Below are 23,578 nucleotides of genomic sequence, written 5' to 3' on the forward strand. Positions count from 1 at the left end.
CTCATGTTTTTTGCAGTAATAATTGTGGGGCCCAATTTATACCAACAATATAGAAGCATGTACACGGCTTGCTTGCTAGTGTGGCACATTACAAAAAATTGGCTATTCCAGCCCTGCAAAAGTGGATTGGCAGCGAAGCGTTTCAGCACGCGAAATAGGGCGGACACAAAATTAATGTGAAAGCTACCAGGAAACTCGGTCTTGAGCTGTTCCGGTGGTCATCTCAAGGAACGACATGCCTGTAGGCACAAACTTTAATTTTGACTCTTCCATTCAGGCATAATATAGTTGCGTAAGCCGCTTATAACATTCAAATTATAAGGCGTGTAAGGTCAGGTGGAAAACATGTTATGAACGGCGTGCGACTTAGATTGTGACGCTTTCCATGAGCAAACACATTGGGAAGTTCGTTTTTGTAAAGCCGCTCATTTGGTAACCTTCTCTCAGACACACTATACTCAAATCAATGCGTAATGCAGTCACAGAGTCGTGAGCGGCGATATGTCGTTGCTTCGGCCGCATTCATTTGCTTTGATTGTTACTTCTTTCACAGCCAATTGTCTCTTTCGCTTTACATTTTTAGGGAAAAGATTCCACTCCATCACGATAGGCGACAGGCATTTGGTTTTTCCGTAACCCAGGCCTTTGTAAGATGGCTTTCTCGGAATGCATTTTCCGGCGCATGTGGCGGTATAAAATCCCGCATGTCTGCCTTAAAAGCTTCCCGAAGTAATAGTGCCCCCGTGTACGTAGGTGTCTTTCTTAGGAATGGCTTCTGCCAACGCTCAATGTAAATAAATTTCCTTAGTTTTCTCCTAAATTGTATTATCTCCATGTAGTATGCTGGAAACATTAGGGGATCCTTTACTTTTGTATGGTGGGAATGATCGAAGAAAGAAAAGAACTTTTTCACAGTTTTAGTTCTTGCCGTTGTGCCGCTGTCCCTTTATTTCGAGATGGGCGGTCCGTTGCTCTCCCAGACTCCCTCACTGTCTCGAAGGCAGTAAGCCGCCAAGAGTTCTTGCGTTGAATTTACGTTGACGCCATGAGCAATTCTCAGCCAGTTTCGAGAAAAAGCAATGCTGGAGCTAATGACGAACGTGGGTCTGATGGATGACACTCCCAGTACATAGGTGTCGAACAATAGGCGGGAAAAGCTTCTGGGCGTAGGGCGAATTGCACGCAGAGGATTTCGTTTATATAGTGGATGCGAGATGAGGTAAGTAGAAGAAGGGATTTATGCTTGCAGAAATATTGGTATTGCTTCACTGAGAGGGTGACATGCGTGGTTAAGAACACTGACTGCTTGTTTTTAGCGCGTAGAGAGGCTGTAGGCGTGCCTGACGATCTAAAACGTTTCGATGTAAGGGTGGGGGAGGCTTGGCCGGAGCACGGACAGCCACAGTGACATTTCTCGTGTAAACGTGGTTGTTCAGACATCGCGGTCCAAGTTCGGCGTGCAGGGCGCCTATAACAGCGTTATCTTTGGATTGATGGTGCAGCACAGGCACGGTAAGGCTGTGGCCATCCCGTTCAGATATTCAATTGTGTTTCCCTGGGTATTGACAACACATTAGAGTGCAGAAATTCCCTTTGAGGTGCTCTTGTGCTTGCAACACCAATAGGACTGTTTTAGGTTTGCAGGAAAGAACGTCGCTCAGAAATGTCTTGGTAAGTGTTAAGCACAGTGATATATGAAATTGGGTTTTGCTTACGTGTTGCCTGCACAAATGCACATAACTGACTTTGGATAGCCTTTTCTAAAACGGCGAATGGTATTTATGAAAATACGCCTCCCAAGAAGTGAATGTGGCAAGATCTATCAACACCCAACTTGAAAGTCTGCAGAAACAGACTTGAAATGTGGGGAGTAAACTGCTATAATGGTGACGGATCTCATTTACGCTGACATATTGTACTACAGCCCCGAGCAAGCGAAAACACTTGGTACCATATCTTCTTGCTTTTTTGCTAAAAATATAGTCCAAAAAAGCGCACTGACGATTACTATACCCCCTAACCCCCCGCGTTGGCTCAGTGGCTAAGGCGTTGCGCTGCTGAGCACGAGGTCGCAAGTTCGATTCCCGGCGGCCGCGGCTGCTTTTCTGATGGAGGCGAAAACCAAAAACGCCCGTGTGTGTGAAATTTCGGCGCACGTAAAAGATCCCCGGGTGGTCAAAATTCATCTTAAACCCTTTACTACGGCGCGCCTCATCGCCTTCGATGCGTCGGCGGGTTAAACCCTAACATCCATCAATCACCATACCCCCTAATATAAAATTTCTGCGCAGCGCGAACTGCAGTCTGCTAAGTCGCGGCGCATATCTGCTGCGTCTCAAGAAGTGATCGCATGATCAGCGAACTCGCGGCGGACTGGCAAACTCTGCTGCTTTTTCGCAGCGCGTCACTGCCGCCGATCAGGTTGTTGCAAATCGTGTTTGAACCTCCCGTGTAACTTTCAGGTGGTTTGGATGAGACCCTATCCCTTTCCCGGTCTTTCCCTATCCCTTTCGCAGGACTGGCTGCGAAAGGGATAGGGAAAGACCGTGAAAGAGATGACGCAATGGCAGCGCCCGCGCCAAACGCTGTGAGGAGGGCCTCCTGCGGGCTCAACCAAAACCAGATGGAAAGGGTAAAGACCTTAGCTGTCTTTCCGTGACGTCACATAATAGGGCGGCTAACAACAATGGCGGAGCGCTGTTCAAGTGAGGTCGCGTAAATGCACAGTGCAGAAATTTTTTGGGGGGCAGAGCCCCTTAGTGCCTGGGGCTGTTGGCGTCTTCTGTCGTCGTCGTCGTTCGTCTCATGTAGTCACGGTACTAAAATACCGAGAAACTCGTTTACGCCTCGCGCTAGACGTTATGCGTACTAGAAAAAACAGGACACTAGTTTACGCCTCGCGCTAGAGAGGTTCGTGCTTCAAAGACAAGAGGCTTCTACAGCAACGCTGTATACTAGTACCGCCCAACTGTTTCTTCCCCATTGAGAGAGAGAGAGAGAGAAAAAAAATAAACGTTTATTGCACACAAAAAAATGGAGCGATTGATGGTCTTCGATGCTCTGACGTTGATAAACCAGGGTGGGTGGCATCCCTATTCCGGGATGCAATGGCCTACAGCTGCTTGTCTGTCCCGGGCCACCAGGGCGCGCTGGTTTTCCAGGATCTCGCTGCGCACAACGACCTCACACTGATGCGTAGGCGGCGCAAGGAGTTATAGTAGTTGTCAAAAATACCAAGGCGCCTAGAATACACTTATACACTGCATGCTTCGCCCCTCACCGGTTTTCGTTGTTTCCGCTATACAAGGAGGAATACACCCATTTATTCTAGAGAGTTGTTGCGTGCTTTTCTTTTCTTATCGGTAGTGTCGAGAAGTTGACCATTTAGCTTTCAACAGAAGTTAAAAATTCATTTGTGTTAAGCGCAGCGCCGGAAATATTACCGTAGTCGAGGTAGAGTTTTATACGTATTTCATTATTATAACTGTGACAAAGCCCCGGCCGTTTTCTAGGCAGATATTCTTCGCGCCATGTAGCGGCATAATGCATCCCTCTAATGCTTTTAAGTGCGGAGCACTTTATGGGCTCGCCTTGTCGTCGCAGCTCACGGTAACCATCGATACGACTGCCGGAATCAGGTGGTGCAGCGAGATAACGGACCCAATCAGAGCGGTCTGTACCGTCATTAGGGAGTCACGTTAAGGCTTCGAAAACCACATTGTTTATATAGTCATAACCCTTCCAACCTCGTGAACCGCTGGCGCGTGTGATACATCTCCCCATTGTTTAGCTGAATGAAAACTGCAGGTACATTTCTGGCATAATCTGTGCATATAGCCGGCAGCCCACGCGTTCTTTTAGTTAGAACACTCGTTGGGTCGGTGTTTGCGGTAGTAAGCGAAAAAAAAAGCGGCCGCGCAAGAAAAACATAGCGGGTACGAAATGACGCAGAAAGGCTCCAGCCGCGAAAATAATGGGGCGTTCGACATGACCCAGAAAGGCTCTAGCCGCGCAATAAAAAACTACGCGTTCGAACCGTCGCAAAACAGCTCCAGCATACGAAATAAAACAAGCACAAAAACAACAGAACTTCCGCGTGCGCTGTTTTAGGCAGGGTGCGGGCGAGCACTGCTAAGCATGGAAATATGAAATGCATTGAGTGGCAGCAGTTAGCGGATAACGGCGGTGCAGCCCATTGTTTCCTAATCACTGCTGTGCACTTAAGACAGCTTTCATATTGAGTGGAACGGCTTTAATTTTTTGTTAAGGGCTCACACCATAAGACTAGCATATTGATTCGATGGTCATAAGATGCGGCGAGCTGATACTTGGCTTTGTATGTAAGCCTACGCATGGAACAAATATAGAGAAGAGAATTCAACAGAGCACGATGAAACAACCACCGTAGCATCTGCGGTGTTCTTTGGTAGGAATTAGGTAACTTGCTCTTGCACTAATCGTCTTGGGCGGTGGAGCTTGCGCCTGCGCGAGTTTGACGTCACAATAGTCTACAAATCCAGCAAGAAACACTCCGACGCCGACTACCTGTCCCGCGCCCCCGTCGACCCACCACCACAAGGCTCCGATAAAGACAGCGCGTTCTTCGGAGTCGTGACTGCGAGCGACCTAGCCGCCAAGCAGCGTGCCGACCCCGACTTGCGTGTCATGATCGACTACCTCGAAGGACGCAATGTCGCCGTGCGTAGTGGGTTCTAGCGGAACTTAAAAGCATTCACCCTGAAAAACGCCGTCCTCGTGAGGAATTTAAGCCGCGGAACGAGAACGAATTATCTACTTGTTGTCCCCGCAGACCTCCGTGACGAAATTTTGGAATCTTGCCACGGCGACCTGTCTTCCGGATATCTCGGCACAGCTCGCACTATAGCAAAAATTAAGGCGAATTACTTCTGGCACCGCCTTACATCCGACGTCACCCACCACGTTCGGAGCTGCCCTGACTGCCAGCGACAAAAAACGCCGCCGACAAGACCCGCCGGACTTCTGCAACCGATCGCTGTCCCATCGAGGCCCTTTGAACAATTGGAATGGGCCTTCTAGGCCCGTTCTTTACGTGAAGATCGCAGAACAAGTGGATTGTTGTAGCGACAGACTACTTAATGCGCTACGCAGAGACCGCCGCTCTCCCGAGGGGGACTGCACAAGAAGTCGCCAAGTTCTTCATAAACAAAGTTGTGCTGCGACATGAAGCCCCTGAAATCCTTATCACGGACCGCGGAACGGACTTCACTGCGAAGCTTATGCAAGGAATCTTACGCTTCTGCACCACGGATAGCCGAAGAACGACGGCGTACCACACCCAAACGAACGGACTAACAGAACGTCTGAACAAGACGATCGCGGATATGCTGTCAATGTACGTTGACGTTGAACATAAGACATGGGATGAAGTGCTCCCTTATGTCACGTTTGCGTAAAACACGGCTATTCAGGAAACTTCAGGGGCTTCATGTCGCAGCACAACTTGACTTATGAAGAAACTTGCGACTTCTTGGACAGTTCCCCTCGGAAGAGCAGCGGTCTCTGCGTAAGGCGACATGTAGGCTGTCACTACGACAATCCACTTGTTCTCGGATCGTGACGTAAGGAACGGGCGCAAATGGTCCATTCCAATCTGGTGGAAAGGCCTCGATGGGACGGCGATCGGCTGCAGAAGTCCGGCGGGACTCGTCGGTAGCGTTTTTTGTAGCTGGCAGTCACGGCAGCTCCGGACGTAGTGGGTGACATCAGAAGTAAGACGCGGCCAGTAGTACTTCGCCTTCATTTTTCCAATTGTCTGGCCTTTTCCGACATGTCCGGAAGTCGGGTCGTCGTGGCACGATTCCAAAAATTTTTCGCGAAGGTCTGCGGGGATGCAAGAAGATAATTTGTTCTGGTTCGGGTGCTGAAATTCTTTTTCACGAGAACGGAGTTTTTGAGGCTGAACGCTGGTAGGTTGCGTATGAAGGCCCTAGGCACAGCGACATTGCGTCCTTCCAGGTAGTCGATCATGACGCGTAACTAGGGATCGGCACGCTTTTTTGGGTGGGTAGATCGCTCTCCGTCACGACTCCGAAGAACGCGCTGTTGGCATCGGAGTCTTGAGGTGTTGGATCGACGGGACAGACAGTCGGCGTCGGACTGTTTGTTGCAGGATTTATGGACAATTGTAACGTCGAATTCATGCAGGAGCAAGCTCCATCGCCCAAGGCGGCCAGAGGGGCTCTTCAAATTGGCAATACAACACAGCGCATGGTGGTCCATCACAACATTAAATGGGCTTCCATACACGTATGGGCCAAATTTTGAAAAAGCACATATGATAGCTAGGCACTCTTTCTCAGAGGCAGAGTAGTTTTTCTCCTCCTTCGACAGACCGCGGCTGGCATAGGCAATTACCTTTTCGCCACCACTGTGCTTTTGGACGAGGACGGCACACAAACCTATATCACTGGCATCCGTGTGCATTTCTGTTTCGGCGTTTTCGTCGAAATTAGCGAGCATGGGCGGGTTTTGCAGGCGTTTTTGCAACTAGCAGAAAGCTTTTTTCTTGGTCGTTTTCCCAGCCAAAAGGCCGCAATCTTTCGTCAAGCGTGTGAGTGGCTCCGCAATACGTGCGAAGTTCGCGACGAAGCGCCGGTAGTATGCGCACTGTCCGACAAATCTTCGCACGACCTTTTTGTTTTTCGGCCTTGGGAAGTTTGCAATGGCTGAAGTTTTGGCCTGGTCAGGTAGGACTCCGGCGGCGTTGACGATGTGTGCCAGGAACTTGAGTTCTTCGTATGCGAAGCCGCACTTTTCAGGCTTCAGCGTTCACCCCGACGTACGAATGATTTCGAGTACACACTTCAACCTTGCAAGGTGTCCGTCGAAAGTCCGGGCGAGTCCACAACGTCGTCGAGGTATATGAGAAAAGTGTGCCACTTCAGGCCAGCTAGCAGTGTGTCCATGACTCTTTGAAACGTTGCTGGCGCCGTGCACAACCCAAAAGGCACCACCTTGAACTCGTATGGGCCGTCCAGGGTTATAAATGCATTCTTCTCTCTGTGTCTCCCGTCCACTTCATTTTGCTAGTAGCCGGTCTTCAGATTCATCGATGAGAAGTACTTGGCACGGCAGAGGTGGTCGAGCGCGTCGTTGATTCGTGGCAGGGGGTACACGTCCTTTTGGTGATTTTGCTGAGCCACCGGTAGTCAACGCAGAGCCTTAATATGCTGTCTTTTTTCTTTACGAGTACGACCGGCGCAGCCCAGGGGCTTTTCGATGGCTGTATAATGTCGTCGGTGAGCATGTCGTCGACATGAGTTCGGATGGCCTCCCGCTCGTCTGAAGAGGCGCGGAACGGTGATTATCGGGTAGGTCGGGCTTCAGCTTCGGTTATAATTCGGTGCTTCGCTAGGGGTATCTGACGTAATTTTGAACTTGACGAACAACACTCGCTGTAGCGACATAGCAAATCCAATAATCTGTCCCGATATTAGTGCGGATACGCCGGGTTCATGTAGAAAGGATGTGGCAGCTTGGAAGCATCTGCGCGTGCGTGTTCAAAGTTGGCAACCACGATCACTTGGCTTGCTTCTTGCGTTTCTTTGAGGAACGCAATTGCAGCGCCCTTGTTTAGATGCTGGTACTCCTAGGTGAAATTGGTGACTAAAACGTTGAATTTGCATTCCTTAAGCGCGTAATGCCTCTTGCGACGGAGACACCACGGTTGAGAAGCAACCATTGGCCAATCTGTATGATAGCGTTGATGTTAGGAGCAGTGCCCTCACACTACACTGCGATCATCAAGCTTGCGCGGGGTGGCATGGTGAGGTGATCGTCGGCGATCCTTACAGCAGCACGGCGATCAGGGTTGGGTTGCGGCGTCGTGGAGTGATCGGAGAAAGAAGTTATCGACTTCTTCGGCAGATCAAATATTGCTCCGTTGTTCGTCATAAAGTCCATTAGGAGAATTACGTCGCGGGAACGGTTAGGCAGAATGACGAACTCAGCAGGGTACGTGGTTCCGCCTATGGTGACGCGTGATGTGCACGTTCCACTTGGCGTTACGAGATGGCCTCCTGCTGCGCGTATATGCGGACCGTCCCATTTTGTCGTAACTTTCTTCAGCTTAGACGCGAATGACCCGCTCATTACCGAGTAGTCGGCTCCCGTGTCGATGGGGGTGACTACGTCAAAGCTGTCGATGGACACCTGGACGTCGGACGCCACCTTCCTCGAGTTCCGGTTGCGTCGGGGCGTCGCATCTCGGCTTGTGCGTGTTGACGGTCGGGCACTGTATGTCGTCGTTGTCGTTGTCTTCTCAGTGACCATCGCGGTCATGTTAAGTACGCGGCGCGCCGCTAAGCTGTCGTCGTGTTCGGGTGTCTAGTCACGGTTTCGTCAGGTCGTCAGGATCAGGGCATGTCGTTAATCACGGTCTTCGGCGCGCCCTTGTGTCGTTGGAGTATTTTCATTTTTCCGCCGTTGTGCAACTTCACCTCCAGAAGTTGTTGTCTTTAGTTACCCCCGCGCGGGCTGGGAGACCTTCCACGTGAGAACTAAGCATTGCTAAGGCGTTTTGGCGACTAGTATGGGATGGGCGACGGCGAACGGTTGAAACGGGCTGGTCGACGGCTGGTGTTGAACATGTGTTCTTCGAAATCCGATGGGCGCTGGCCGGTTCAGGGGCGGGGTGCGTCGACGGAGAACTCTCGCAAACCGAGCCTCCTATAGGGGCCACGACGGTAGATATGATCGGATTCTCCGCAGTGGTAGCACAGCGGACTATTGTCGGACGTTCGCCACACGTCGGTCTCCCTTGGGGCTGGGGGCTGCACCGCAGGTGGTCGGGCCAGCGATAGAGGGCGACGGTACGGAGCCTTGTGACGATAGGCCGCAAGTGGGCGAGGGCGATGGACAGCAGCCGCGTAGGTCATGGCTTGCCGCTCGCGAGGTGCTACTGGCGTCGTGGAAGTTCCCAGCGGTTGCTGTACTTCTTCTCTAATGACGTCGGTAAGAGAAACAACTTGTGGTGGCGGCGGCGTTGGGAGCAGTTTCCGCAGCTCCTTTCTCACTACTTCGCGTATAGTCTCCTTACGCTATCCTGGGGAATGCGCACGCAGTCGACGCACTTCGCACTGGCCGTGTCAACAAAGTTCCGGTCGTACTTCTTAGCACGCATTTCGAGGGATTTCTCAGTGGTGCTAGCTTCGGTCACGAATTCGGCGATGGTCTTTGGCAGATTCCGTAAGTTCGGGGTCTGCGCGCCGAAATAGCTGCTTCACCTTCTCAACGAAGATCACGACCCCTTCGTTGGGGTGTTGCCTGCACGTTTGCTACAAAAGGGCGGGTCGTTCTTTTTGCGCGATGGAAGCGAAGGTTTTGAGCAACTCGTTCTTAAAGAGAGTGCAGTCGGTTAGGGAGCTTTCATGGTTCTCAAACCACGTTCGGGCCGTATCTTCTAAATGGAAGAAAACGTGGCGGAAAGTTTCTTCGTCATCCCACCTCTTCAAGATGTGGACGCGCTCCACTTTCTCCAACCAGACCTCAGGGTCTTCTCCGGGGGATCCACGGAACGATGGTGGTTCCGGGGGCTGTTGAAGAACAAGGGCAGGATTGGAAGTGCTGGTCATGGTGCCTGCGTTGGTCATGGTGGCGGTCACGACGTCTTCTTTCTTCACCTTATCCGGAAGCAGTCGAAACTCCGGCTGAGGACCTTGCTGTCAGCGGCTGGCACGAGTGGGACTTACCCGCCGCGGTGGCTCAGTGCCTAAGGCGTTGAGCTGCTAAGCAGGAGGTCGCGGATTCGATTCCCGGCCGCGGCGGCCGCTTTTCTGATGGAGGCGAAAAGCAAAAACGCCCGTGCGTACGAGATTTCGGCGCACGTTAAAGATCCCAAGGTGGTCAAAATTAATCCGGAGCCCTCCATTACGGCGCGCCTCATCGCCTGCGTTGCGTCGGCGCGTTAAACCCCACAATCAATCAACGAGTGGGACTTGCTTGCTGGCTTGACGAGGGCGTACGGTTCATGTATCCCGCACCTTCACCAGATGTCACGAAGCCAAAAACAACGCAGTTGTTTTCAAGGTAAACAAGTTTAATGGAGCGAACTTGTGCTCCCCTAACAACTTGAAGAATACAGGTGGCGAAGCAGCAGTCAACAAAGTGACGTGCGAAGGCGAGCGCGAAGATTCAAGATTCGAATTAAAGCTGCGGCGTCTGCTGTGCAGGCTTTCATCTTTCGGCGCGAGTGTTTCTCGAAACGTCGATTTACATCCAGAACGTAGAAGATTATTGTAGGCTGTTCACGTTAGTTCGGAATGCTCTCCCTATCAGAAGAGATAACACAGGCGGCACAGAAAGAAATAATAGAACACGTGCTTCCCTTGGCACACAGATAACGCAGATAAGACAGACCGGCCCAGCGGGCGGTAAAAGCAAAACATAAATTCACAAACCAAATGCATGGTTTGCGGCAATATTTCTGCTGACTGGTACAGGAAAGATTGCTCACCATAGTTCGTTCTTACTTTTGGAGTGCGCCGTATTGTATGCCTTAGATGGTAGCCAGAAGATTTACTGTTAACTTGACTGTGGGTCTTTTGCTGATACATGGTGTGCAGAACCTTCATCTAATAGAATTGGTCAGCTCGAGGCATTGAATATTATGTAAATACAGGACTTGTCCATACATCTACGTAACAACCCTGATAATCTAGATATATGTGCTAAATTCTTTTTTGCAATACAGTGAGCCTGTAAAAATTAGTTTTTAGTTGTGGTCCCCCACACCGAAACCTCGTAGCATAGTTTCGAATAAATGAGAGCATTGTATATGTTTTGTTTTAACCATAGTGGTATGAAATGGCCCATTGTAGATATATGAGACCTACACTTTTAGAGAGTTTGGTGGACAGGTGGGCAATATGCGTATTCTACGAAAGTTGTCCTTGAAACCAAACACCTAAGAACTTCTGTTCTGTCGCTCGTTTTAACTTGGTTCCCTTGAATATAATCGGGATTTCTTTCGCGAGATTTTTATTGTATGGCCTAAATATCATGTAAGTTGTTTTTGTAGGGTTAATTTGCAATTTATTATCTAATAACAATTTGGTAATTGTTCCAAATAAACATTTATCATAGAGTGAAGTTTAATTATAATAATAGATGTGAAGAATACGGTTGTTTTAAAACGTTTCAATGCCTTTTAGGTGTATACCGGCCTACTGTATACTACCCTCTCCCTTTATATTGTCACGTAGCCAAGGACGAAGCAGTTGTTTGGAAAAGAAACAAGTTTATTGGAGCGAACTTGTGCTCCCCTAACAACTGAAAAGAATACAGAGGCGGCGAAGCAGTGGTCAACAAAGTGACGTACGTGCGTCGGCGAGCGTCGCAGAATGGAATGCCCCGGCGTCCACACTGCAGGCTTTTTATCTTTTGGCGCGCGTGGTTCTCGAAACGTCGATTCGCATCGAGAACATAGTAGATCCAAGAAGATTATTCTGGGCTGTTCACGTTAGATCGGAATGCTCTCCCTATCACAACAGATAACACATCCGGCACAGAACGAAAGAATGGAACACGCGCTTCCCTTGGCGCACAGATAACACAGACCGGCGCAGCCGGCGGTAAAAGCAAAACACAAATAAACAAACCCAATGTATGGTTCGCGGCAATATTCTCACCTGGTTCTCCCGGTGTATTTTTCTAAAAAGGTTATTAAATTCTGTCCCCCATACCTTGTTCTCTGGGATCTTTCATAGCTTCTCCTTGTCTACTTTGTTCTACGCTGCCTTTATGTCTATGAAGGCTAACCACAAAGGTCGACTTTGCATCTCGCCACCTCTAGGCATTGGCGTACTACAAATAGGTTGTCATTTACTCTTCTGTCCTTTCGAAACCCATTTTGAATGTCCCCTTGCAGGCTATTCTCTTCTACCCATTGCTCTAGTTCAAACTTCACCGCCTGTATTCCCAACCTGTATAGCACGGACGTAATGGTCACTAGCCTATACGAGCTTGGTTTAGTGTTGTCAGCTTTGCCCTCATAGATTATGCTGAACCGGCTAGTATGCCACGTCTCCGGTATTGCCTCCTTTGTTATCCACGTGCTAATGACTTTAGCTTTCCTTTGTTCTTTGTTCCTGATAGGTTGATCAACTCAATCGGTGTCCCATCCGACCCCACTACGGTATTTTGGATACTTTTAAATGCGAAGGCATCTCATTCACCCGCCTTGTCCCTGCATCCGGCGTCGGCGTCGTCGTCGTTGGCGTTCGGCCCTCCCCCATTCTCCTCGCCGCGCGAGCTGTGCTCTCCGCCGCTCACCCCCTCTCCTCTGCGATAGCGAACACTCTCTCGCGAGGGGCATTGGACTGGATTCAATTGGATTGGCTTAGATTGGCTTGGCTTGGCTTAGATTGGATTGGATTGGATTTGGATTGGATTGAATTAAAGTGGATTGTGTTGGATTGTGTTGCGTCATAGCCGCGGCAGGCGCACTGGCGCCGGCGCGTCCCCTCACCGTTATGCACGCTATAAAACGCGGTGCCTGCGCCGTTCCGCTCCATCGTTCCAGCGCCGTTCCTCCGCTGTCCAACGCTACTACGTGAACCCCCTATGCGTCGCATCTACACAGGGGTTCCCGCGAGGGGAAGTGGGAGTTTTGTTTACTCTGCTTCTCCGCACTTGAGCCTGTCCCCTCTTATCTACAGTACTTTCGGCCTCCTCGTCATGACAGCGCTGTGGCACTGCCTGGCCGCTCACACAACCCTAAGGAATTTCTCAGTGACAATTTCATGAAGGTATGTCAATGTATGCTCTCCCTTGAGCATCCGCCCCGCTTTTCTTTCTACAGTAGCACTTTCTGTTCTGTATAGTAGCACCTTCTGTATGGCCCACACATGGTTCCAAAACTTTTTCGACGCGTCTCTACCCCTGTCTCGTATTTGCGCCACCCATCGCTCGCTGCCGCCCTTTATCTTCGCCTACACCAACAGTTTCACTTCCACTTTTCTTTGCTTATATGCTGCCATTTTACGTCTACCTCTTCCTGCCGTCTTCCTGCCCTCTTGGCCTGCCTGTGTTCTCCAGACGACAGTTTGCGCTTTTCCATAGCTTCCTTGATTTCTGGGTTTTATCAGCTTCTTGGCGTTTTTTTTCCTCTTCATTGATTTGCCCTTTTTGCCTTGAATACTTTTTCCTGCATAGTTTTGATGAGCCTGCATATTCCGAAATTTCTTAGGGCCTCTTTCTAGTGGGATTCTGTACTTTCAGCTATAGTTAAAATTTGGTTACTACTTTACTTTGTGTACTGTTCCGCAGAGTCCTGTTTCGCGCCCCCATGTTTCCCAAAATTCAGTTGCATATGCTTGTGGTAACTGCGCAGGCTGTGACCCTCTCCCTCTTCTCTGCTCATTCCATCCAACCATTCATAAAGGTTGTCAGAGAGGAGGCAGTAGGCGATACTCGATTGTCTCCTGCCACATTTCCACGTGATTTGACCGTCGCATTTTTGTTCCCTATTTACTACGATCAGGTTCTTTTCCTCACACATACCCAGCTTTAGATGTCCGTTGTTGTCTGAACCCATTTAGACCCGTCTAGATCTTCAATGTGGGCGTTCATGTCCCGTACAAATAGTACCTCCCCGGACCGTTTCAAATACTCAATGTCCATTTTTAGACCCGCCACCAGGTTTTCACTTTGTTTCTTACTCTCCTTACCCGTCCACAGGTGCGACACACCTAAAGACACCTCCCTACCCCCTACCATCTCTTTGACCCACATGCCCTTTACAGTCTTCTTTCAGCCCTTTTGCTTTTTCCCCCCTGTCGTACAGGCATACCTGCTCCTCCACATTTTGTCGACCCAGCCGTCCTATTGAAACCTTCCGGTACATACTATCCGATTACCGGAGGTTCTTCTAGGTCTCTTAAGTGCGTCTCGGTTACTGCATATACCCGGATCCCTTCTTCTAGCTGTTTGCGAATCTCCATCCGTTTTTCTGGTTTCCTGCCACCCTGCATGTTTAGGTACGGCATATTCAGTTTTCTCCCTCTCTTCTTTACACTCCGGGGTCTCCTCTTTCTTCTACCTACACCCACCTGTACCGACCTAGCTATCTCCCGTTGCTCCCCGTTTACTCTCTCCTCACAAAGGCCTGCGCCCTCTGCGCCCCCCCCCCCCCCCCTAAAAGGCCATTGCACGCTTCGCGTGTCGTCGCCCGATGGCTTCTCCCACCTGCTCGCTTAAGTGGACTCCGTCCTTTAGAACACCCTGTTCCAGCCCACTCTTCAGGCTTTCAGAGTCGAAGCTGACGGCTGCAAAATCCATCGCGTTACCGAGCTGTCGTATCTCCCTGTTAATTGCCATCACCTCTCTCTCTCTCCACTTGCACCCCTCTCCAAATATTCTCGATTGCTGTGCTCACGACGACCTCCACATTTCAGCACGGCATCCTATGCTCCCGCACTCCCCTCTCCAGCTGCCTTCGCACCCCAGCGCCCGTTTCCTACAGAACTTCATTAGTTCCTCCGGCTATAACCACGAGGTTCTGCCCCTGTATGCTTTCCCACATCCTGTATTTCGCTTTTTCTATAACTACCCTGACCGTCTGGACGGGACACACGCCCACCAGCACTCTCTCGCCCACCAGCACTCTCACCAGCACCCGTCCTGAAATCTCCCCCTCCGAGTACCGCATTTCCGAATCGCCTGCCACGATCAACTTGTGCCGATCTCCTTTCTTTTGGCTGGCCCCGGGCGCCAGCACATACTCCTGGCGCATCTGAGTCAGCCTGACCTCCTTATCGCTCGGACTCTCAACCGGATCTCCGGCTTAACTACCCTACTTTTTGATGGCCGAACTGGTACTCCCTCGGTGACCAGCGCTTCCCTGTCCGTCATCGTTTTCCACGGGGCCAAGCCCACTGGGCGCGGATGTGTTGCTGCGTATACCACTCTTGGCCGTGATCGCGCCCCTCTTCGGTAGCTTGCGCTCCATCATGCGCTACCTTCTCCTCGAGCGCCACCCGCTGCTTCCGCTAACCTTTCAGTTCCTCCTGTAACCCGTGAACTTGCACGCGGAGGTGCTACTTTTCTGCCCTGAGCCGGTCGAGGGACGACACCAGCACACACTCGTTGCACATAAAGCCCCGCCCTTCCGCCTTCTCGACCGACTCGAACCTCCGTCTCTTCGAGCGGTTACTCGCGCTCGCACACCACGCAAACCACACCCGGCTTCTTCGGTGGCATGTTACTCCGCGTGCCCAGGTGCGCCCAGCTCGAGTGCATTCACTGCTACGGTCTCCTTCGAAGTCCCCGTTACTCACAAAGCAAAGCCACGTGTAACAACCACTTGTCACATATGGTTCGTACATTTCCCTTTGCTAACCACTCCTGCTTTCAACCTTACCGTAATGGCTAAAACTACATCGTTTTTTATAACGCATCGTCAATCTAAAAACGGAACAAGAAAATTTAAACACTTTTTCGCTTTCGTCGTCGATGATGTCGATGCCGCCATCTATTGGTAATAATTAGCACCAAGAAATTTATTAATCAGATTTCACGCCTTCGCTAAATATGTCTGCGTAAAATTAGTAAACTGTATTCTAGTAATTCTGCAGTAACCTATATTACCTTGCCTAAGACAATTTCAAAAGCGTAAGTGTGGTTTGTGAGCTTATAAACGCATCTTAACCATTTGAGGCCGGGGAGGCTAGGAATAAGGGCGTAGAATTTGCTCACCCATCTGAAAATAAAATCGTCATTTGTCGTACGGGTGAGCGTCATCAGGAAGAATAACGTAATAAACAACATCAACTACGTTTACTTGCATGAAACGTCCAGCACCGCGTATTTGCTGTTATTTAATAAAGCCGCGATGGTACACTTGGCCGGCGCAGTGTCCCTCAAATAAAAGTAACTGTCAGTTACCGCTCACGGTAACTTTCGCAAGCGCGAACTGCACTCACGCAATCATGGTATACGCAGTATCCCTTGCTCGAAGTCCTTGAGTACTGGAAAGCTAGCTAAAAAAACTGTGGTTGATTGCTCCGTCATAGGAATCACTGAAACACGAAAGTGAAATATGCAGCGAAATTTGCAGCTGAGCTTGATTTGCGGGTCGTCGGCTGTCTTGTGGGTGTGCTTGGCGAGCGACGTGCTGCGGGCGGGTCGCTACGGGAAAGGTGTACTGACATCAGTTCTGTGACGCATATGACGTAAGTGAAATCTTGGTGTATATGCCATAAAACACTCACGTGTTTTAAAACCAGAAAACGAACAACACTAAGTATAACCTACTATTCAGTACTAAAGTTTGCTTCCTCGTAAAAAGACCTTGTGTTCAACGTGCATCCTTTATAGGCCACTTCCTTCGTTGTAGTAGTGTCAATTTTATGCGTCACAGAACTGATTTCAGTAGACGTTCCCGAGTGACGTGCCACGAGCGGGTCGCTTCGGGAAAGGTGTACTGACATCAGTTCTGTGACGCATATTATGTAAGTGAAATCTTGGTGTATACGCCATAAAACACTCACGTGTTTTAAAACCAGAAAACGAACAACACTAAGTATAACCTACTATTCAGTACTAAAGTTTGCTTCCTCGTAAAAAGACCTTGTGTTCAACGTGCATCCTTTATAGGCCACTTCCTTCGTTGTAGTAGTGTCAATTTTATGCGTCACAGAACTGATGTCAGTAGACGTTCCCGAGTGACGTGCCACGGGCGGGTCGCTTCGGGAAAGGTGTACTGACATGAGTTCTGTGACACATATGACGTAAGTGAAATCTTGGTGTATACTCCATAAAACACTCACGTGTTAGAATATAAACCCAAAAACGAACAACCCTAAGTATAACCTACTATTTAGTACTAAATTTCCCCGTAAAGAGACCTTGTCTGCAACGTGCATCCTTTACAGGCCGCTTGCTTCGTTGTACTAGTGTCAATCCATGCGTCACAGAACTGATGTCAGTACACCTTTCCCGAGCGACGTGCTGCGGGTGGGTAGCTTCGGGAAAGGTATACTGACATCAGTTCTGTGACGCATTTGACGTAAGTGAAATCTTGGTGTATACACCATAAAGCACTCACGTGTTAGAATATAAAACCCGAAAACGAACAACTCTAAGTATAATCTACTATTTAGTACTAAACTTTGCGTCCTCGTAAAAAGACCGTGTGTGCAACGTGCATCCTTTACAGGCCGCATGCTTCGTTGTACTAGTGTCACTTCCCTGAAGGATATGACGACAGGGAAATTTTGGTGTACCCCCGAATGAAACACCTTAGTGTTAAAAAGGGCATCGTGGTGCCATGTTTGGCTCACTTCCAGGAGTAACCATGGTAATGATGACGCTGTAAACAAAAGCGGATAGAACCACCGCAGTCCGAAATCGCGCACATGGAAGTGAATTCAGACGGCCAACTATGAAATGCGTGCTTCCCTTCGGACGAAGTCGGACTACTACATTATGGCACGTCGCCGAGCCGACAAATAGTTCCGTCTTGTCAAAGTAATAATTTTTGTTGGCGGGAGCTAACACGGTTGCAATTTTAACGCGAAGCTTTTAACCTCTACCTCCCAAGGGTTCTAGCGCGACCGTGGGTGTCAACAGAAAACTCCCGCGAACAAATAAAATAAGTTACGTGCTCCGCCAGGAATCGAACACGGAACGAATAAAGAAACGGGGCGTGAACCCGTCGCTTTATTGATGTGATACGAGCTTACGCGGAGACAGGTGAGACAGAGGGCGCGCACACCGAGCATATCTGTGGGATTACCCCCTGCATTCTCACTAAATGCCACGTGATAGCATCGCGCGACCTCTTGCGGTGGTGTACACTTCACCCACGGCGTGTGTAGCGGCCGTGTGCGCGCCTTGCACATGCACAAGGAGTTACAAAAATTAAAGCTCACACCAACGCATGACTTCTCTCTTCTCCGTCTCTACCGCCGACATAATCGCCTCCGTCGGCGGCGGCAGAAACGGAGAAGTGAGATCGTGTAACACCGGGTTTCAGCTTCCACTCACTTTCTTCAGCATTACAACTCAACCAACCCCCTTCACGAATCATTCATTGATTAACCTTAGCAAGAATATCTCTTAAAAATAATAAACGGTGTGGTTAAGGGCATTCAACTTGCCTCTGGCTTCCCTCTTTTTACACCCACGTGTGGGGATTTAAATGACGTAACGTGAGTAATCGTTATGGCGTCGTTTGCCGCTTCTCTTTTGAACTACCTTAACTGGGTGGATTGACGTGCTTTTTTTGCATCTCGCCGCTCTTTGACATGGCTTCACAGTTGTTTCAAGAACCAATCAAACAAGTTCTTTTAATTTGAAACAACACTGATACCATTCGATATGTGGTTAAACTTCTTGAATTAAGCGTGTCGCTGTCTTTTCGCTCTAATTTGAACATACATGAGCCAATGGAACAGTTCATTTGCGGCCTACAACCCATCATGAGGTGAATTTTGGGCTGGATTTAAGCAACAGAATCAGGTTACAGACAGATAGAAAGACAGACAGACAGACAGACAGACAGGCAGACAGAAAGGAAGAAAGAAAGAAGGAAAGAAGAAAAGAAAGCAAGCAAGAAAGAAAGAAAGAAAGAAAGAAAGAAAGAAAGAAAGAAAGAAAGAAAGAAAGAAAGAAAGAAAGAAAGAAAGACTGTGTGTCAGGTAACACAGAATTTTCGCAGCCCTATAGACAAATCATTGTTGCCTTCCACATCCATTTGGTACCAGGTGCCCGTCAGCAGGTTTTGTTCTGTGTGAGCGCCAGAAAGGGCCTCTAAGATTGGGTTCAAAGTGGTATCGTTGGCGTCAGACATCTAGTGTCTAGTTCTTGTTAAGGGAAGTGTTAAAATCGCGTCAACCAACCCGGTGTAAGTGATTAGAAAGCGAACATGCAAACGACGCCACGACTACCCACGCAATGTCACTTGAATTCAGACACGTGGATCTACAAAGAGTGAAACAAGAGACACTTAACCACACTTAACTAGGCGCTTTAATACTTCGAAGAGATATTTTTTCCTGATGTCAATTGAATACTTGATCCATGAATGGTGGTTGGTTGAGTGGTATTGGTGAAGAACATGAATTAAAACCCTGTTTTATAAAATGAAAGGAAGCTTTAAACTGGAGTGCGACGTTCTCACTTCTCCATTTCTGCCGCCACCGACGTCGCATCCTCTTGTCGCCTACTTCGGCGGCAGAGATGGCCAAGTGAGATGCGTAGGTACTATCGCATGCGCAAGGTGCGCACACGGGTGATATACGGGCCTTGGATGGAGTGCACAACGGTGCGAGATGTAGCTTAACGCTATCACGTGCAATTAGCAAGAAGTGAGGGGGTAAACCGCAGCTCTCCTCGGTGAGTAATCCGTCTGTCTGCCACCTCTCCACGTGCGCTCGTAGCTCAATACTCTCGCGCCGTTTTTCTATTCATTCCAGCTTTGATTCTTGACCGTGGCAGTAATTTCTTTGTGTTGACGTTTACGGTCGCGACAGATCCCTCGACCTATGAGGTAAAAAGCTTCGCTTTAAAATAGTTGACTGAAGCCTCACATGTCTATTTTTGGGCGATTAGGATAAGTAACCTCGTGCGGCGACATGCAGGGGAAGCTTGCGAGCATGCGCCTTTTCAAGTTTCCTTCTTATTCTTCGTGTGCTCCGATAGGTATGCGCCCTGAAACAAATCAGGATATGCTAACGTTTCAATAAATATTTTTGGTGGTGGCGGAGTTGCTCTCTCTGCTTAGGTTACTCAGTTAGGGTGAAAGCCTAATAAGAATTGTGAGGTGGCAGAACCCTAAAATGTGAGCGATAAACGGCTTAACATGTTGTGTGCGCGCTTGGGACATGGTGTTAAAATGAAATAAGGCCATGAAGAGAAATAAATATCGTCAATCCTCCCTGTCTCGGAAGTATAATTTTAGTGATCCTGATGTCAGACATTATACTAAACACAGGTTGGAACGGTTAGCGGAGGCAAGTAACCGGTGGCCGTACCTTAGCGTCTTTCAAACTCGATAGATGGTCCAGATTCAGTGGGTGGACATATCGGTTGACGAAGTAACCGGGGCACGGCCCCTTTACGCGGAGAACCCATACGTCCTGCCCCATTGGAAAATATTTGCCATCCCCAGCGTGCTGGATTCCGCACTATACTTAGCCTTCTCTTTACGGCGACCGAAAGTTCAAAATTTGGACCGCCAGATTTTTCAAGTGAATCAAATGGTACTCAGAAATATGCAATCACACCAGCGAGCCCGCAAAAAAACACCCACCCACCCACCCACACACACACACACACACACACGCACACACACACACACACACACGCGCACGCACGCACGCACGCACGCACGCACGCACACACGCACGCACACACGCACACACACACACACACGCACACACGCACGCACGCACGCACGCACGCGCGCACACACACACACACACACACACACACACTCTCACACACACACACACACACACACAAGCACACACACACACACAAGCACACACACACACACACACACACACACATACACCATAACTTGGCAAAACAGAATTTGGCACATGAGTTTTGCACACCCCAATATGTTGAGGGAAACACATTATGCAGTCAGCCTGAGCCGTACACTGCTTCAACGTAAAATGATACAGGACGAGTTTCCTTTGGCTCCGCGAGCACACGCGACGCCGCTCGATAACGTGCAAGAGGGAACTGTTATTCGACGTGTAGATCATCGGTCTTTTCAGAGTGTCTGGAGCCGTGTATCAGCAGGGAAGGTGCGTCAACGTCGGGTGTACGGTCAGTGTGTGCATCGAATATGCGTGGTGCGCCGCACGAGAAACAATACACTTCTGAATACGGCAGGCGCAATGCCAGCGGTGCCCAAACCCATCTCAACTTCAAGCCACTTCAGCAGGTCAAACTTACCAGAGATATTCTAAGAAATTTTCCGTCCATGCGACAGTTGAAGCGATACAAAGGTTAATTACCCGATTTGACCTCTATAATGTAATATTATCAATGTAACGACACATGTTTTTCCAAGAGCGCCGGATAAGACTTTTCCAAACTGGATTGAGCGCAATGCAGTCATATGCCACCTTCGAGAGCATATCGAGCCGTTTTTGCGGGGAAAACAAATGAAAGTTACCAATAGCGGCAAAGTCGAATGTGTATTTCTTAAAAAGTACTAAAATAATGCCCCATCTTTTTTACAAAGAAAAAAGACAACATATTGTGTGGTCTATGGCACGCAGGCTCAGCACTAATACCAATAGTCGCAAAAAATATTCCGTGACACAAAATCCCGCAAAACTTTGTTCGAAACGTTCGAAGTGTGAAATAATATTACAAATTGTCACAGGATACAATAAAAGCAAACATATCTTTAACTTTTCTTTCTCGCCCCTATGATTTGTTGATTTTTAAATACTCTACTTATCAGCTTGTTCCTTTAGACTATATTTTCATTTGCGTAATATACAGTATGTGATATATAAGAAAACAGAGCCCCTCAAAGGGTTCTGACCCAGGCCCTGGACTTATTTGACTGTTCCTTTGTTCTTTTTTCAGGAAGGCAAGTGTGAAGGTAGTGTATGCCGCATTGCTTCGCCTCATGACACCCTGAAACGGAAGAAGCGGTTCATTTGTCTGTACTCCATAGTAAAACTTATTAAGGAGAAGAGAAAACTAAAGAAACTGAGGGAAGATGTGTCAAGGTTGCAAAACGGTGCTGCACTGGGCAGTTCTGGGGCCGTGGGCACTCTCAGCGGCCGACACATTGACACTAGACGACTAAGCGGAAGTGGACCCGGTGGCAATGGTGGTTCGACCATTGTTAGAATATTGATTGGCCCAGATGCTGGTAACGGGGTACCACGGGATACTCCCAATTCCGCAGGTTTGGGGGAAAGTGGTAGAAGAAGCGTTGTTAACAGTGGAGGGAGCATTCCGTACAGTTTAAGACCTCAGGGAATGTACGGAGAGCCAACACAGCCAACTTTTTCTGCTGGCTATAGAGTTCGAAGCCCATTCTTTGACGTTAGTAGAACTCGTAGAAGTGGCTTCGGCATAACAGACAATGGTGGTCCGGCAGTAAATAGTAACCCCGGCTTGGGGAACCGCTTTGGCCGTGGTGGAAATATTGGTGGTAGGTTCCCCGGGATTGGTAGGTCGGTTTTGGGCACAAGTGGTGCCGGGAGCACAAGTAGCCCTTATGCCTTGTCAGATGGCATGGGAAGTGGCCGTCGCGAAAATGGTGCTGCTAGCATAGATATCAGCAGTGGCCCTAGTCCTGGAAGTTTCATCTCTCCGCCGACTGTTGTTGATGCCGCACGAGCAGCCAGTAGTGCCGTTTCCAGACTTTCAGGAAGCGCTCATATAGGCGCCAGGAACAACGCCGGAAGAGATCTTAGCAACGAAAATCGCCGATTTCCCCCAGTTTCTAATTCCATTGGTGGCACGTCATATGGCAGCGGTGGGAACCGACCAAACGATGGCACGCGTATTGAGAATGGGGGAGCAATCAACGAACCTTCTTCTGGGCCCGGTCGTAGCCTGTTTGAAGTTGACACTGCGTGAAAGAATGGTGCCTGTGGCAGCGGAAAGAGAATAGAAGGATTGGTAATGGCAGGAGTACCACGCTGCAGTTGTTTTGCTTGACCATGTAGATTGTCTTATTCAAAATCAATCGCCGCTAATCTAGTGATCAGTAAATACAGCTTCGACTTGTTCATGGGCTAGGTGGAGTATCGGCCTTGGCTATGGGTTTTTATTTAGGAGGCAACTGTAGCCGGCAGTATAATATAGATGAGCAGGAAACCCTACAAAATAAGATATCAGAAGTTTAAAAAGCTCGACGCGTCACTTCTGTAAGGTTCCTCAAATCACTTGTATGTTCTCACCCCTGTATGTCAGCCACACGACAAAATTTTTGTAATAAACAGTGTGTAAGTCATTTGTTCCCTTATGATGCCTGCGCCCCATTTTTCTGATGCTAGCCTACTTCGCCAACATACTGCTATTCCCTTCACCATGCGGGAAATCTTATCTTGGATACATGCCTTCTAGTTTCGAAAAGTATATGACAAAGACAAAAGCCCTGACTAATTTTCCTTTCTCACGTATATTCTTGTACTTCGATGCCGGTACTATTATTATTTTTGCGCTATTTTGCTACAGCGTTACTAGAATGGGGCCACCCATCTTCAACTTGTGGCCGCTGTGTTCCACGCCAGTGTCATTAAAATGTGTCTTAAGAATTCATAATAAACTAATATGTGAAAAAGAGACATCGGTGTGGCGAGAAGATTGGATTTCCCGGTTGGGCTTCCCGGTCAGCTTAGACATGTGTGCAGTTTGGAATAGGAAACGCCCAGAAGAAAGCCATTTCACTTCCTGGACATTATTGCAGCATGTGCATCTCGAAGCCGCATCAAGTTGGCACTATCACAGGTGACACTTCTTACGGTTCAGTAACACAGTAAACGACGCGGTGACATGTGAGGAAATTAAAGTAAAGGTAATTAAACTAAATACATTAGAGCGCTTGCTTCCT

The 23,578-nt window shown here is 48.8% G+C and overlaps 1 protein-coding gene across 1 annotated transcript in view; it reads left to right on the forward strand.

The window, feature by feature from the left end:
* The window catches only part of LOC144166121 (uncharacterized), a 48,811-nt gene extending 25,542 nt beyond the window's left edge, over window positions 1-23,269 (forward strand). The window contains exon 5 of the mRNA XM_077695739.1: window positions 21,595-23,269. Within this exon, the coding sequence (XP_077551865.1) occupies window positions 21,595-22,602 (1,008 nt within the window). The 3' untranslated portion in view covers window positions 22,603-23,269. The remainder of the gene's footprint in view (window positions 1-21,594) is intronic.
* Window positions 23,270-23,578: the final 309 nt, after the last annotated feature.

This window comes from Haemaphysalis longicornis, unplaced genomic scaffold, assembly GCF_048455015.1.
Source record: "Haemaphysalis longicornis isolate Haplotype H1 unplaced genomic scaffold, Haemaphysalis longicornis Haplotype H1 scaffold_16, whole genome shotgun sequence".
NCBI classification, from domain to species: domain Eukaryota; kingdom Metazoa; phylum Arthropoda; class Arachnida; order Ixodida; family Ixodidae; genus Haemaphysalis; species Haemaphysalis longicornis.